The following is a 16,479-nucleotide window of genomic DNA, read 5'->3' as shown; positions in this document are numbered from 1 at the left end:
AAAATTTAATGGATTAAATTTAATTTGGATATTTACAGTGATAAATTTAATAGAGAGCATTACATGTTTACAAGATATGTAAATGAACTATATTTATACAAATTAATATCCTCAAGAGTAAGCAATGCAGCAGTTTAATGTTTTCCTCATCCCCTCTGTGCTGCTGCAGCACTGATCCATCTCAGACACCAACAAAGGGTGATAAATCCTCAAAATTCATAAACGAAAGGCTTCACCCATAAATCAATCTAAGAAGATGATAATGTTGCTTTACAAAGGTGTCATGGACTTAGCAAAATGACTACAGAGAAAAGTCGAGGTGGGATTGTAACGCATGCTGCCTTAGTCCTCCAGCTAATCCTGCCATCAAGGCTAACGATGGTGAGGAAGCTGCAGATGAAGAAGCTTTCATTAGCAGTTTTCACTAGAGGTTGGACTGTGTCACCAGACTTTCCAGAGACCATGGGCACAACTCACTAGCATATCCTGTGCTAAAGCCCTTTCTCCTATACCTTTCCTTCTTTTATTAGCTAGAACAAGCTAGTACTGGTATGTCAACATACACTAAAATTACATTTTTATGCAGCAAAGCTCACTGGAATTTCTCATTTCTTCCATCATTGTATAATCAGCAGGTCTTTATAGCACACAAACAGACCAGCCTTCGACACTGCTCTGGTGTTCCAAAGGCCGTGTTCTGTCCCGTTAAATGTGGGTGCTCCTTGTTTACATTTCATTGACAGGGGTAATTGGCAAGGGGCTCTGGAGATTATGACAGAATTTGCATATGGTTAAAAATGGTGGAAATACTTCTTATTTCAAATTAATTTAGGGGAGGAAATATCAGTGTGTCTCTTTTCCACCATGCTCCATCTGGAGGCAGTGATTTTAGGATCCCTGAGATAAACTGCAACGGCACTGCATAATTGCTATCTCTAACCAAAGTTTTCTTTTCTCACCTTTTGGAGACAATTCCTCTAAAAGAAGCATCTGTGCAGCCTAGACACCTACAGTAGTGACTGCACTTCAATCACAAGCTGCCCTCAGTCCTGGCCCTCTGGCTGTAGGTCTCCTTGTCTGGTTGAAATCAGATCGATTTCTGGCCATAGGTGAATCAGCAGCGTTAGAGTTGTCAGGAGCTTCCAGCCAGCAGCCTGCAGCTGAGCCAGCTTCTTTGCTCAGCTGCCAAGATAGCCTCCAGCCGCGAGGGAGGACATGCAGCAGAAGAGCTGGCTCTGCTACAGGAGCATGGCACAAGGAAAAAACACTTGCAGGCTGTTGTACTGTCTGCAACACTTAGGTGCACTCCAGCAATAAGAGCAGAGAAGCTGGGGACCAGGAGTATTGATGGACCCAGAAAGGAGAAGGCAAGTAGGTAGCAGAAGACCCAATTCTGTGTCCTATCGAAAGCAGAAGTTTTTGCCACTTTATCCACTTTAGAAAGGGTCTTGAGAAACAGGCTCAGGGAGAGACAACAGAGAAGGCACTACAGGGCAGACTTCACAAGAACTGTCCTTGAGCAAAGAGAGTGTGGGCTCTTCAGATCTGTCCTTGGAGAAAGGTGAGAGAGATTTGGACTTCAAAGAGAGAAGTGGCTTGGGATGACAAAGAGAAGCATGGAGGGACAACATAAGGCACAAATGGCTGGAAAATGATGACAAGAAACTGAGGGAAGGTCTCACAGTGAACCTGTACCCAAGAAAAACCCTTAGGAATGGATCACCTGCCCTCTCCTGGAGCAGGGAGGTAAAAGATAGACACTGAAGGGCAAGGCTGAGGAGCAGAAATGCGGGTACATGAAAAGATAAATGAGTACAGGAGAAAGTTAGGAGAGAGGACAGTTCTGAAAGCAGCAGGGAAAACTTCCATTAGCCTAGACATTACCACCTTCCAAGTGGGTTCTCAGAATGTTAAAAAATGCTTCTTTATCAGCCTTTAGCAAGGGAAGTGAAGCCTTGGGTTCATCACATTTAGTTGGAGCCTTTCACTTGAGCTGGGACGACACAAACCTGCAACGCTTTGCTCTGAAGAGCCGTGTGTACCCTCACCTTGTTGTCAGCTACAGCTAGCTGCAGGGAGATTGCCCATTGATTTCACTGATGGCAGGAGCAGGCACAAGGTCTTAAAAAGTCTAAATTGCTTTCCTTAGTTGTGTGTTTGTAGAGCATGGACAATGGAGTGGATTAGTCAGCTCCGTGTTAGTTTAGGGTCTATTTTACTTTCTGGATCTTGTAGCTGTTGCCATGCTGCAATATAATTGCAAGAGTAGCAGGAGAAAGCTGCTGCACAACAAAATAATGATTTCTTTGAAATTGTACAAGGCGATGAAAAAATATTCTTCGTAATAACAGATTTTGTGAAAAACAGCAATAAAAAAGTAAACGTGCTTTATCTACTATTATCCTTTTTAATTGTTGATAAGTACTGTATAAATCCACCACCCATTGTCTCGTGCAGAAGATAATAACATGTAGTTAGATAAATATTTGTGGAGATGAAATGGTCATAAAGGTCTGTGTAAGTGTAATTGCCACACTTTGTTCCCTACCTGTTTTCCAGGAAGAGGCAACACACTAAATATCTAGTAAATTGGCAAGCGCTATTAATAACTGCAGGCAGCTCTGTGCTGTGCTGCAATGACTGGATATGTCATGCAAATGTGTGTTTTGCAAACTGGAAAGGAATAATAGCAGAAGCACAGTTAGAAGCTGGGAATGAGGAATTCTATGGCTGACTGGAAAAGCGAACATACTGTTTTAGCTTTGTTTTACATATTGCCATTAAACGTAAAGACTAAGTCTGAGCAGAATAAATGCCACATTTGTTGTAACAGTGTGAGCAGACTTAGTCTTTTGTTGTTGTGTTTGTAACTTCTATCAACAGAAAGGCGATTTGCAGACTAGTGCTTTTTGGATGGCTTTCAATATTTGTCTGTGCGACATAAATGTGATCACTCTTGTGAAAATAAACAAACAAAGGAAAAAGCCCAAAATATTTTACAGCGTTATTCCGTTAAAAATAAAGTCCGCAAAAATTGTAGGTGTGTGTACCGAGTTCATCAGTTAAGCAGGCTGTCTTATGTTTAATATTTTGTGAAATTGCTTCCATTAATTCTACAGGTGACAGCCATATTATCCTGTCCCAACCCAAATAATTATAGTACATATTAAAGTACAGTGGATATTGTAATACGAATCTCCCCAGATAGGCAGAAAGCAATGTAAATTAAACAAGAAACATAACTAGGGTTTAGCAGCTCATTTTGTAATTTAATTGAACAATGTATCTGGTTGTTAATGGTGCTATGGACACATTAGATTGATATGTTGCAAAGGAAAGATGTTTAAGTAGAAAGCTAATTCCTGCTGTGATTATTCTTATGTTCCAGAGGAGTTGTTATTAGTATTCTTTGTATAAAATTCATTAGCAGTAGCTGCTTGATCTCCAAATAAATAAGTTGGTTAAATTGTTAGTAGAAAAAGGCTAATTATGTAAATGGATTAGGTCGTCAATATTTCATTTCCAGATGCTTTTCTCCCTGCTAGGTAATGCTTCATCTTTGATAAATATAGAATGATATAGTGCACTATTGACTAAGTATTCATCTCGTTGAGTACAGTGCTCTCCTGCTAACTAGTCGAGCTGTGTACGGCAGTGGAGACAGAAGGCATCTTAATATGTTCTTCATTGCATTTCATTTGCTTCAAGTGGTTCAGCCCTAATGTTCCTCGTTCTTTGCTGGTTGTTTCCCTTGCAGCTGAACTACCCTGAGAGCTGCAGGGCTTGCAGCCAGTGCTGCTGGTGGTTCTCTGGGCTCTCTCCCTTCCTGTTTGTCACAGGCTCCTCTCTTTGGGTCTCGTATGAACTCCTGAACTTGGATTGTGTAACTAACAACTGCGTTGTTCCTTTCTTCAGTTAAATCACTAGCTCGGCCTTTTGCTTTGTTCATTTATTTTTAGTAAAATGTGATAATCTGAAGCTGCAGTAGCAATTCTCTTCTTATATACTGACAGTGTTCATTGCAGTTTTGCCTGGCTTGCATCATGCATTAATCTTTTATTACTGATCGTTATATTAGCTCTCACCTGCCAGCTGTGAAATGACCTGCAGAAAGACATTTAACAATTGCCTCTGAGTTTACAGTATACACTTTAATCAATGCCCAGGATTAAATTAATGCTGATAGGCAATTTCCAATATCTGGCGTCCATGTGATAAGGGAATTGGGCTTTTCTGGACTCCTTTTTCTCTCTTTATTAACTGAAAAAGCGTATCTGTATTTCACGGTGGATCATGTAAACTGTAGTACTGACTCACTGCAAAATTTTGAAACCACTGAATTATGTCAAGCACAGAATCAGTTGGTACTTCTAGGACTTTTGTTGAGCTTTTAAAAATAGGAAATATTATAATCACTTAAACTGTAGGACAATGAAACAGACTTCTTGGCAGACTTCATAATGTATTCAGTAGGGAAACAGTAGAAAAGTGCACGGAAGGTGTAATTTAAAACAATCTGTGTATAGTGTTTGCAGGTTCAATTTTTATGTGTACCAAATATTAAAAATGTTGGCAATTTTGGAGAAGATACTACGCTAAGGAATGTGAAAGTTATTTGTCTGGAGATATTATACTACTTAGCATCCCTGGAGTAAGAGATGAAATGCAAATTTGAGTTGCAGTTACTCAAAGCACACACAAAATACAAAGGAGTATATTTTCTCCTGGTTGTTATAAAGCAGGTGCGATGGCAGCGTAGAGGGAAAGTAAAACTATACGTTGCTGGAGTACATTTTACTTGATGCCTAATAGACCACATTTCCTTTCAGACCTCATTATCCCTCTATGACAACTGAATGCTTTTAAAGAAGGTACACAATCCTTCTGTAATGAAAAGAGAACAAAAATATGAAGTTTTTATATATATATATATATATATATATATATATATACACATATATGAAGTATCTTATTCTATATCAGTTTCTTGTGGCTGATGAATGGAAATGCTGAGGTCCAGGAAACAAGAATGCACTTCGTTAACTAATGCAAATTTTGCGGGATATAATTGGACAGAGATTAATGCACTCTCAGTTAACAGCTATTTACATGCCCAAGATATCACATCACCCCAATGATATCAGTTCACGGCATATTACTTAAATAAATGAGCAATGATTTTATATCTAATTCATTAACAAAAACATGCCCATGTAAGAGTCATAAGTAAACTAGACTGTAGTATTTAATTGGATCCCGTCTCACATATTTCATTACAGGTGTCAAGAAGAGTGTCCTATTGGGACATACGGCTTTCAGTGCACACAAAGATGTGACTGCCAAAATGGTGCAAAGTGTTATCACGTCAATGGAGCATGTATGTGTGACCCTGGATTTAAAGGGATTCATTGCCAAGAAAGAATGTGTCCAGAAGGGTTATATGGCCTCAAATGCAACAAGAGATGTCCTTGCAATATTACCAACACTCTCAGGTGAGTACATCATGTTATATACTAGTGCAGGGACTGCTCAAATAAAAGCATTAGGGAAAAAAGTCATTTAGCTACAGCCACATCCTTTTCTCTGTAGATTTAATTAAGAACATACAGTTCCTCTGTATTACAACCTTTGATTTAAAAGACCTCAGGTTTGGAATTGTAAGCCTCAGTCTAGCCATCTACTGAGCATGTATCTGTTAACTACTTAAACAGTTTAGCTAAGATCTAAAACAATCTGACATATGGCCTTATCCTGTAGCTGCAGTCTTCTGGACATAAAAAAAATAGATGAAACCCATATATATGTATAATGACCCAATGAAGTTTAAAATATATAGTTATGTTTAGTCAAATCCATCATTTTGGCTCTTTTTATGACACAGGTTTTCTTGTTAAATTATAGACAGCAAGGGTACTTTCAAAATGAAACCTAATTTGCTTCAGTTTATGTCTCGTGGCAAATTACCTTGTTGAGAACACTTGAGGACAACATATAAATAGACCAAAATCAATATCCCCAAGTCAGTCTGTGGAACTGTAACGAAGCCGACATTGTCAAAATAGACATCTCCTCTCTTCTCATATGTGCCTATTTTTGCTCTTCATTGAGTATGTGTATGTGTGAAATATTCAGGTAGAAAAATATCAGGGAAGTGTACCTAAAATGGAATAAGCCTCACTTAAAAGGTCAGGTCTCAATGTTTTATTCCCTTTTGCTTTTTTTAGGATCTTATTCTTGAGGTTCTTATTACTAAGAGCTAAAGCCACAAAGAGACTTGAGACTAACATGAGACAGGTTGATTTTTCATTCCCTTTGCAGGCTTAAATAAGTTTTCTGAACCCTGAAAAAGGAAGAATTTAAGACTACTCTGTTACCCTGTTTGCTACCTTTTGTATCTTCTGACTGTTAGAATTGCTGTTTGGAGGTTCCTATACAGTAAAGGGAGCCTGGACAGCAAAAACACCCTGGCATGAGCTTTTCTGAAGGCCTGGAGTGCCCACATGTCTGCAGGGCCCCTCAGCTCCCACCCGATTTCCTCTTTTTTTGTCCATTGCTGTTAAGCATTCACAGCCAATCCAGGATTGTGTAGGCTTCAGAGGGGGGTGAGGATAATTGATGCCCAAGCAAACATGCCCTTGATACGAACATTCTTCAATTTTAAACCAGACAGGTAGAGACCTGACTGTCTTGCTGATGATGACAAACCTACCTGGCAATGTTGCAGCTTGATAAAATATAAACACTCTCCTCAATTATGTATGCAAGCAATACTGCCTAATTTGTGCACGCGCACACACACACACACACACAAACACTTCAGGCAAATCTGTTTGTGTGCTTGAGATAGACTCTATTTGTCTCAGTCTTGCAAATAAACAGGTGATCTTTCTTGTACATTCAAGTTCAACTGTGAGTGGTGAGGCTTTGCTTCACCGAAAGTCGGAGCTCACAATGGGTTACTTAAAAAGCCTTGTAATGCTGATCCTACGAGTCCTCTACAGAAAGACAGCTGCTAGCTCTGTTGGGTTTGACAGCAAGGATCCGAAGTGTTCGGCACCTCAAGGGGAGCTCTAAACAACAGGCTTCTGTCCCTTCTGCGTGTTTTGTGTATCATGATACCACTGCAAAAAATAACATCCCTGAGGCATGAGCTGAGCAATATACACAAAAGGTTAATGTTGTGTTGTACTGAGGACAGGTGATGATTCAAGAATTACCGCAGACAGAGCTAAGTTATAAACTCCTGCATAACACAGTATTTTGCCAGTGTGCACAACTTAAGGCTGAGGTAAACACAGAGCAAATCGCTCCTCGCCGAAAGCTCTTTTTCATGTGTACAGTAGGGTGAGACTGCTCTCAGCCAGTTGCTGACACCGTGTCTTCACCTCCTCCTATCCAAGCCTGCAGAAACCTGTTTGTGTGCCCTTTTTCCCAGAAAGTTGTAAACACAGCGGAAGGTCTGCAGGCCATGGGCAAGAATGAGCTTGGCTTCTGTTTCTCAGATAACCGCTCAATTCATTGAGAGTCCCTTACGTGTGGGAAGAATGGGGGTTTGAGGGTGCAAGACTTCATCTGGGTCAGTCGAAGGACTGGCCAGGAGATGCTCTCGGGGATTGCCAGAAGATCTTCCCTGAAGGAACAGCCTAGCACCATCCGCCTGTGAAGGAAGGTGAGGTCTCGAGGATGAGACGGCTCAGACAGATGGAGGATTGAATCCTCTCCCAGCTTTTTTCTAGACGTGTGGTTATTCTTACACACCATGTACCTGCCCTGTGCATGGCTGCTCTCTGACAGGTACTTGTTATGCCTTCCCTCCCATCACTGCTTCATCAGCTTCACTTGCAGCATCCTCTGCTAAGATGGTATCTCTGTTCCCTTAATAAATGAGTCTAGTCTCTCCATTGATAAAATCTCCCTTTTTCCTGCATCTTATCACTGCTGTTATGGAACAAAGAGATATCAGCAAGCTGTAGATCTGTAAATGTTCTTTCATTCATCCATGGTATTTCAGCTTTCCACTTTTCAATGAGCTCCTCAGAGCACTGTCAATTTCTGAGCCGAGGAGTGTCAGAGCTGATGGAAAATGACCTTCTCTAAAGGCACTCCGTATTCTGAGCAAATCTTTTTAGTGATTGTTTAGCCTGTCCCATGCAACACGCTTCTCTTCCCACCCACCTCCTCCCCTGAATTCCTGTCATTACTGCAACCATAGTCTTCCAAAGTGATGAATTTATCGACAGCCGTATATTCCATTTTTCCCAGTAGCCATTTAAACTGTTGGCTACATCTAGTGATACCTAAGTGTGTAGGAGAATTTTATAAACACTTGAAAGGTGGTAAGGGAAGCTTGCTTATTTCTGTCAGTTATTTTGACTCATTTGATCTGGTTAGTGGAAAGCTGGCTGGAACAGTAAGTTCTGGGGGCTTTGAGGAGCAGGTTAGAGAGGAACATTAAGACACACACATTCAGCTCTCCTATTTTCATAGATCTATCTATTTTAATGTCTGAAGAGACCAGTCTGATCATCTACTTTGACCTCCTGCATAGCAACGGCTGAAGAACATCATCCAATAATTTCTGCATCAAAGCCCTCTGAAAGGCACATTGTATGTGTGACTTTTGAACGACTCCAGAATTAGGTAATTTATACTGCACTGGTGACTTGGACTGTCCTTCCACAGGGAAGGATACAACTGGGAAAAACTCCACTGTGCAAGAAACACGTGTTGAAACAGTCCGCAGTAGTCAGAAGGGCATGCTTTCCTGAAAGCAGAGGAGGAGATCAATAGGTGGAGCAGTCTGAGCCACCGAGCTTTCTTGACCACTGATGTGGAGTCACCGTGTGGACCTTTAGCTGTGTCTTTCCCAGGTCAGAGACATGAGAAGGGAAGCAAGACACAATGACCTTGTAAGCCCTGACACTTTTCTACCTGCAGCTCAGCTATCATGACGAAGTCTAATGGAATGGATAGACCTCCAGAGGCTCTGATTATCGCTGCAATGTTGAAAAGTTTAGAAGAACCAAGTCCCATGGATCTTGCATGACGTTTTGCCTTGAACTAAATCAAGAATGTACTTGAATGAGGCTGGCTTTGAAGGTGTACTGGACTGAAGTAGTGGCCCTGCAGTCTCATTGTGGCTACTTCTTTAAAAGGAAGAGAGCATTTAGAAAGGGAGACTGGATGTAAAATGGACACCAAAAGAGAGCAAATACCATTAAGTGAGAATTAGAGCTATTTATTAAGATGAGATGACTGGTGCTAGTGTATAAACAGAAAGTCAGAAATTTCATTGGAAGAATTTGTTTTGACTGAAAGATGTGTGGAGAACAAATTCAGGAACTGGAACAGACTGTGCTGTCTAAAGCATTTATTTTCCCAATTTGCCTTTACAAAGTTAAATTACCTGGAGCAAAAGAAAACAGGTTTCCTCAAAATTAGATGCTTAAAAAATGCAAACATCAAAAAATACTTTCTTTTTTTCAGTTCATTTAGTATCAAAACAGTATCAAAAATCTTTCAATGCTGCTAATGTGGCTCAGAAGCCAAGGAGCAATGGTAGCTTCCAAACTGCAGCAAGAGCCATGGAACAATTTCTGTCTCCTGCCATGTTGTGTGCTGTGGACAGGTTCCAGTTTCCACCTCTGCTTGGCCCAGTGCCAGAGGAACACTTGGCTGCTTGCACTCATTCTAGGTTTTTTACACTATTCCTTACTGTTATCCAAGAGATTTGGAGAAATAAAGGTTGTTAAGATTCAATGCAAAATACTAATGCTTAACACTGCCAAATTCTTCAAGACTAAGCTTTCCTTCCTGCTCTCATCAAGTGGTTTGAAAGCAGATGTTAGTGGGTTTGCCTTCTGGGATCCTCTCAAAAGCCCCAGGCTCTCCTGCCCATCCATTAAGAGATCCTTTTCCAGAGGAACTGTTTGTATTTCTTAATTTCAGTCTGTTGGTGGCATGGAGAAGTGCCTTAACATATGCTACCTTCCTACGGCCTTGAAATGTTATATTGGCCTTGAAAGGTACATTCAGAACAGAAAGGGAAGAATTATACAAATAATTCACGTTTCTAACTATATTTCCTGTTTCTTGGTTTAACAACTTGACCATTAATTGCCTCAAATTTTTCAACTTCAGTGCAGCTAGCATTTAGTTCACTGGATAGACTGGATGGATAGGTGGTTGGATGGACAACAGACGAATTTCCTAGCTATAGTCATATGTCAGGGTACATAGTTTAAACACGGTGAAAGTTTATAGGATGCCCATATAGGATGTTCCTAACTCACACATACAAGTACTACTTCTACCTTGTGAGCTGCAATATATGTAGTGTGTAATTCTGATGAATTTAATGGAATAGTTCACAGTTACCAGAATATAAAAATAGTAATAATAATAAAAATGTAGGACTATTTAGTGATATCAGCTGCAGATCTTAAAGATCTGCAAAGGAGAAAAGGTATCATTTTACAGTTGGAAAAGATGAAATACAGAAGGGATCATTTATATGGCCAAGATTCACTGGCAGAATCAGGAAGAGAACAGCTGCTTTATGAATTTTGGTTAAGCATCTAAATTGCAGACATCTTCAAGTTAACAGTGTATAAGGGCATCTTAATTGTCAGACGGGAGTTTGTGATTCAGGTCTCTGCATTATTCCTATCCGAGACATCTCTCCCATGTCCCCAGGCTGGACACAGCCTGCAACCTCATTACCTGTGGAGCTAGCTGCGTAGCTTTGAGATCTTTTTGCATGTTGTGGGTACCATAACTCTGCAATTTAAAGTGTTTAAAGAGTTTAACGCACTCTGTAAGACAGCAAAAGACATGTATTGCAAAGCACTGAAGAAATACAAGTGCTTGGCCTAGGAGAAGAAGAAAGGTCTGATATGCTCAGGTTAATGATAAACCCAGTCTTGCTTCAAGGGGCAGATTACGTGGATGCAGGGACCCGCATCTGCATGGGGCTTTTCCTAGTTAAAAGCCTCACAAAGGAGTAGAAGGCAGCTTGGCAGGGGGGCAGTGCACAGAACATGGTTTCAACCTTTTATTGGGCCTTGCTGTGGATTTTATGCCCCTTTCTCCCACAGACTTCTGCAAAACCTACTTGGTTCTAGCTGGTTTTAGTTCTTAATAAATAGCCGACATCCCATGCAAAAAAGCTGTCTGTTTTGATGAAGGAGCCAACCTGGGAGTAGAAATTCTTACTGAGTGTAGTATTTTCAATTGAATTGTCATAGACTGATTCAAACTGCCATGAGCATACATTACGTTTGAAAGATTTAATTTAGCCAATGGATGCAGTTCTCATGCAAGCGCATGGCATGTGTGGTGGCAGTGAAAACAAAGAAACAAAAAATCTGCTGTAAAATGTGTCTTTAATGCTTAGCTTTCTGCTCCTATTAAGTAATGATTAATAGACTCAGAGGGGAAAAAAACGAGCTTTTATTATTTTCATCTAAATGTTAAGAGGTGCTGTGTGAACGACCATAATTTCAGGGACTGCTTTGTCAGAAGAATTTCATGGATAGTAGTTTGTTAAGCTGATGAATTGTTTTAATTACTCAGTCAAACGCTATTTATGATGAAACACATGACACTCACAAAATTTGATCATTCTTAGTCACAACAGTATGTGACTAACCTCTCCTACCAGTAATTGCCAGAAACATACTTGGAAATTTCATTTTATGAGGCTACCTTGAAAATTAACATATAGGATATTAATTTTATAGGTGTAAAGAAATCTATTCAGTCATGTCCTCAATATTAAACCGTAGCAATAAATAACCATAAAGGAAAATGAATAGATTCTATGAAGCAAAGAGAAGAGGAGGCTGAGGGGAGGCCTCATGGCAGCCTGCAGCTCCCTCACGAGGGGAGCGGAGGGGCAGGCACTGAGCTCTGCTCCCTGGGGACAGCGACAGGACCCGAGGGAATCACTCCTAGCCTTGAACATCTTTAACTGGCTGTGTAACACCTAAATGGTATGGCACATACAAGGCTTAATCCTTGGGTGGTTTATGTCAACAACCCGGGTCACATTCATCTGAGAACAGAAAAGAAATTATATTTTTAAATAAAACGGGTGGAAAATTACCAGTTCTGTCAGAGTTCCCAGATGTTTGCAAGTGACACCCCAGTATGGTATTAGGTACCATATTCCCTATACATGTCCTGACTTACATGGTTGCTTATGTTCGTCATCCCAGACAGTTCTCAGCTTTGTTTTGTTCTTAGTGTGACTTTTGCTGGCATTGCATTTGAAATGTTTAACTGAGATATTCCTGTAGTTAATGGACAGTATTTTTCTTTCGCGTCCGCATCTCATTAACATCTGTCTGTCTTCATTAGCTGCCATCCATTGTCTGGAGAATGTAGCTGCAAAGCTGGCTGGGCTGGACTCTACTGCAATGAAACCTGTCCCCCTGGATACTACGGCGAAGGCTGCCAGCTGACCTGCTCGTGCCAGAACGGTGCAGATTGCGACAGCATCACAGGAAAGTGTACGTGTGCACCAGGATACATGGTAAGTGAGAGCTGGGAACAATGGAGCATTTCATAAGGTGCCTGCTAAAAAAGTCAAGAGGACTTTAATCTCATTTCAAATAACATTTGCATAAAAGCGGCCAGATGCAGGTCATTTTTCCCCATTTTACTGTAAGTCCACAGAATTCTCCTTTGAACAGTGTCAACCTATTACTTCTGCTTACTTACTTAACATCAGTATTGTAAGTTTGTGACTGTTGTAAGTATAAAGACTTGGTTCCCTGTCTTACATTCTAAGTCAAGACATAACAAAAAAGATGTCAGATTATTGTCTGCCTGGAAGAGCAGAAAAAGAATTCTCTTGGCCTTTCAGCATGTTCGTTGTCAGTCACACTGTGTTTTTAATAGATGAAGATTTTTTTTAATGTTACAAATGATAGAGCAATTTATGTCTTTTCTGAGTATATTGGCAGGTGTCTTTTACCTGAGCATCAGAAAGATCCTCAGACATTCTGAGGTAAACAAGCTTTATATTTTATAGACGAAATATAAAGTGGCTGAAGAAATCAGCCACGGTGAAACAGAAAGAAAGCAGATCATGAGCTGATAGAACAAACAAGAGTTTCCACTGATAGTTAGCAGTCAACTACAATGAGCATCCTCCTAAATGTGTTTTACCCTCTTGTTTAAAGTTAGCTTCAAAATGAAATGAATACATACCTTAAAATGCTAGAGGTCTGATCTTTGACTATGTTGTAGCTCTTCTGCTTTGCTGTTATGACACACAGCAAACATCATACCAGGTAGCTTTAGAACCAACAGAAGGGGTATGGCATGTCCGATCTAGATACCGTCAGTGCCTACTGCATTGCTTTGGGTTTTCTTGGAAAAAGGTTGCTGTATATTAGTTATGTGCTACTGTCATCTATATGGGAAGGATGTGCAATTGTGTGACAAGATCACATGTGTGGAGCCGTATATGAAATTAGTGGGATGCTAAATCCTGTTTAGCCTCCCTCCATTCTAAATCTACCCCTCAGTTGATCACCAACTGCCATCTCCTGAACAGCAGAAGTGGGGTTATGGTTTTGAGTCACTTTTGTTCTCTGCTTCATGTCAAAAGCTGAACCTGAAAACTGGAGCTTCTGTCTAATTTCCAGGAGTTCTCTCAGTGCTGGGTATACACAGATGTATTTAGACATGAGATGTAGGAATGGCAAAAGCATGCAGGACAGCAGTACTTAGAGATGTTTTTAAAAAAAAGAAAAGAACTTTGAGGTTTGATTCCTCACTCATTTACACTAATAGAAAACAAGAATTTATCTTGTCTGTACACCAGTGATACACAAGTATTAATATAAAGTAGAGAAAAAGATGAAGACAGCAGCATATAAGTAACAAATGCAAAACAAAAAGATACTAAGACCCTCTTTCTTATAAAGAATGCTGTTCAAGTTTGCAGCACGAGAATATTTTGGGACCCTTTACAGTACACATGTAAAAAACCTCATCATTTGTCCAATATATATAGCTCCAAGACAGTGTTATTGCAGCTGTGAAGCCTGGGAAGATCCTATTGCATTGCTTCAAAATAATATTTAATCTCATAATAAAGAGCTTTCTTGCACTGACATTTAAACAGCTTGGTTATTGAGGATAGCTCTATAATCAGTGAAGCATATTTAGGCATTAGTATCATTGCTCTCTCATAATATACTATAATCTCTGGCAATTAGTCCATGAGGGGAAGTAAAGCCTTTAAATTGCTAATTTATTGCCTCTGAAGCGTATTTGTCATTTGTATGCATGCCAGATGACTTGAGTTGCAATAGTTCTTTTAAATGCTGGAGAACACAGGCTGTGAAGAAAACTTGACAGAAACCTTTCCTTCCCACCCCAGAACAGCGGTGTCCTGCAGAGCCGCTCTAGCCATACGCTCCTTCACCTGGGCAGCGAAAAGGTGTCAGCACTGCTCCCCGACACAGGCTGCAGGTTGTGGGAGAGATGCCATGGGGCCAGGACCCTCTCGAGGCTTGCAGTGGCTTTTCTCAGTGACACGCTCAAGGCTTTGCCTTCAGGAGCGCTGCCTGCGGTAGAGTTTTGCCCTTGAATTCAGGCAGCCCACAAGCAATGCAGTGTCTGTTCCTGAATGCAGGATGTCTCTTTTGGCAGCACGGACAGTAGAGAGATGCTAATATAGAACTGGGCAGAGGTAATTATTCAGAAAAGCCATAAATGAATCCCTCTTGCTTTTTCTAGCATGAAGCTTGGCTGATGCAGCTCTGAGGTCAGAAATTTTGACATGTGGTTGGGAAGAATGAAAGTGGGATCAACATTTTACACTTCATGGAAACATAGGAACTTATATAGCAGAGCAGGGTAAAGGGTTTCTAGGTGAGGGGAATGTAAGAGGGCATAATGGCATGTGGGACACAATTACAAAGGCAGAGGTTGGACCCATAGGATGCCTAAGGGTACTGGCCAGCTAGAAGACATAGTGACCAAGAAATCACAGTCTCTTCCTGACAAAGCACTCCTCCAGACCACTCGTCTTGCACAGATGGCTTGTCTTTTAACTGTGCCCTGCCTCGGCTGTGTCAGGGCAGCTGGGCTGGGTTTCAGAATGAATCATCTGCTATCACAGCCAAAACAGGGACATTTTGTTGGGATGCAGAACAAGGCATTAAAAACACAAAGCATCTGGTCACCTTTATTAAATGTATTAAGTGGAAAAGCAGCCATCCCATAGGTTGAAATGTCCGTGTGCAGAGCTCTTAATTTTTTGGAAGCTAAGCAGATTCAAGTGTTAAAATAAAAAGGTACATTGTAGCTCAGAAAATAATACATTATTTATTAGCTTTGACATTTCCAAAAATTCAAATGCCAATGCTAAATATTGGTGAGTTTGCAGTTTTGGATAGAATTTCAAAGCCTTTTATATCATCTTTATTTTAGATGAATATATTGGGTCAGACTCAACAACCAGATTTTCACATACCTGACTCTAAAAACAAATTACACTGGTGTAAAGATGTTATTGTACAAGTACAGGTTGCATGTATGAGGTTTTGAAACAACTGTGTTCACACTGGGATATTGCACTATTTTAACTGTGGGATGAGGGCACTGTACTATTTTAACTGCAGATACTGTGTGTAGATTTGTCTGAAGAGGTGGCTGAGAAATTGGAGTGACCCACTATTATACCCACAACAGCTCAGTTCTTGGAGACAGCCTACAGGACAATAAAAGCAGAATAACAGGAGCAGAGGGGACACAACAAGGTCTTACTCCCCAAAATCACAGAGCAGGTCTAGAGCTCCTCAATAGGAGCAGGTCTAGAGTCCCCACTGCAGGCCTCTTGTAACCCCTGTGCTTACTGCATCTCACTTTTAAAGGGGGGTTAAGGGGTTGTATCCATTAATTAAAATGATTGCAGGGAACCATCATTATAAGTATGCCAATAGGGCCAGGAGGGCACTTCCCCGAAGCTGGTAGTTTTTAAATATTTGAGAATTGCCCCATAGTACTCATATGATGAATTGCCAGTGATGTTTTTCTGAAGAATGGCTTTGAAAAGCCAGTCTGCTGCCATTTCATTCGTGGCAAGAAGGAATCTGATAAAAGCACACAGGGACTACGCAAAGATTACCCTTAAAAAGTAGACAGGGAGATTCTCAACTAGTAGAAATTGGATCCTTACTCCCACACACAAATATTCACTCCTTACAAAAAATTATTTGGATTCAATTACGGGGGTGATAAGAAGGGTTATACTAACTTGCACCTCCCCCTCCTTCCAAATTCTGCTTTCAGATGCTCTCTTACAAGCCCACTGAAGTCTTTTTTTGCTATAGGGATGTAAAAGAAATCAGGATTTGCCCTGTCCTCTCTTCTTTGTTTTTGGTTCATTGAATTTTATTCCTGTAATTCAATAAATGTGTTGAAGAAGGCCAGAGAATATGAATTAAATATGACAGGAGA

General features: G+C 40.5%; 1 protein-coding gene across 3 annotated transcripts in view; it reads left to right on the top strand.

Moving 5' to 3' along the window:
• MEGF11 (multiple EGF like domains 11) overlaps positions 1-16,479 on the top strand; it is a 199,476-nt gene that overhangs the window by 114,357 nt on the left and 68,640 nt on the right. For all 3 annotated transcript variants that reach the window (XM_082769562.1, XM_082769563.1, XM_082769561.1), the window contains 2 exons: positions 5,280-5,492; positions 12,361-12,535. In XM_082769562.1, coding sequence (XP_082625688.1) covers positions 5,280-5,492; positions 12,361-12,535 — 388 coding nt within the window. The remainder of the gene's footprint in view (positions 1-5,279; positions 5,493-12,360; positions 12,536-16,479) is intronic.

The sequence above is a fragment of the Aythya marila genome (assembly GCF_965140915.1).
Source record: "Aythya marila genome assembly, chromosome: 11".
Lineage (NCBI taxonomy): Eukaryota > Metazoa > Chordata > Aves > Anseriformes > Anatidae > Aythya > Aythya marila.
This window is presented reverse-complemented; position numbering and strand designations above follow the sequence as displayed.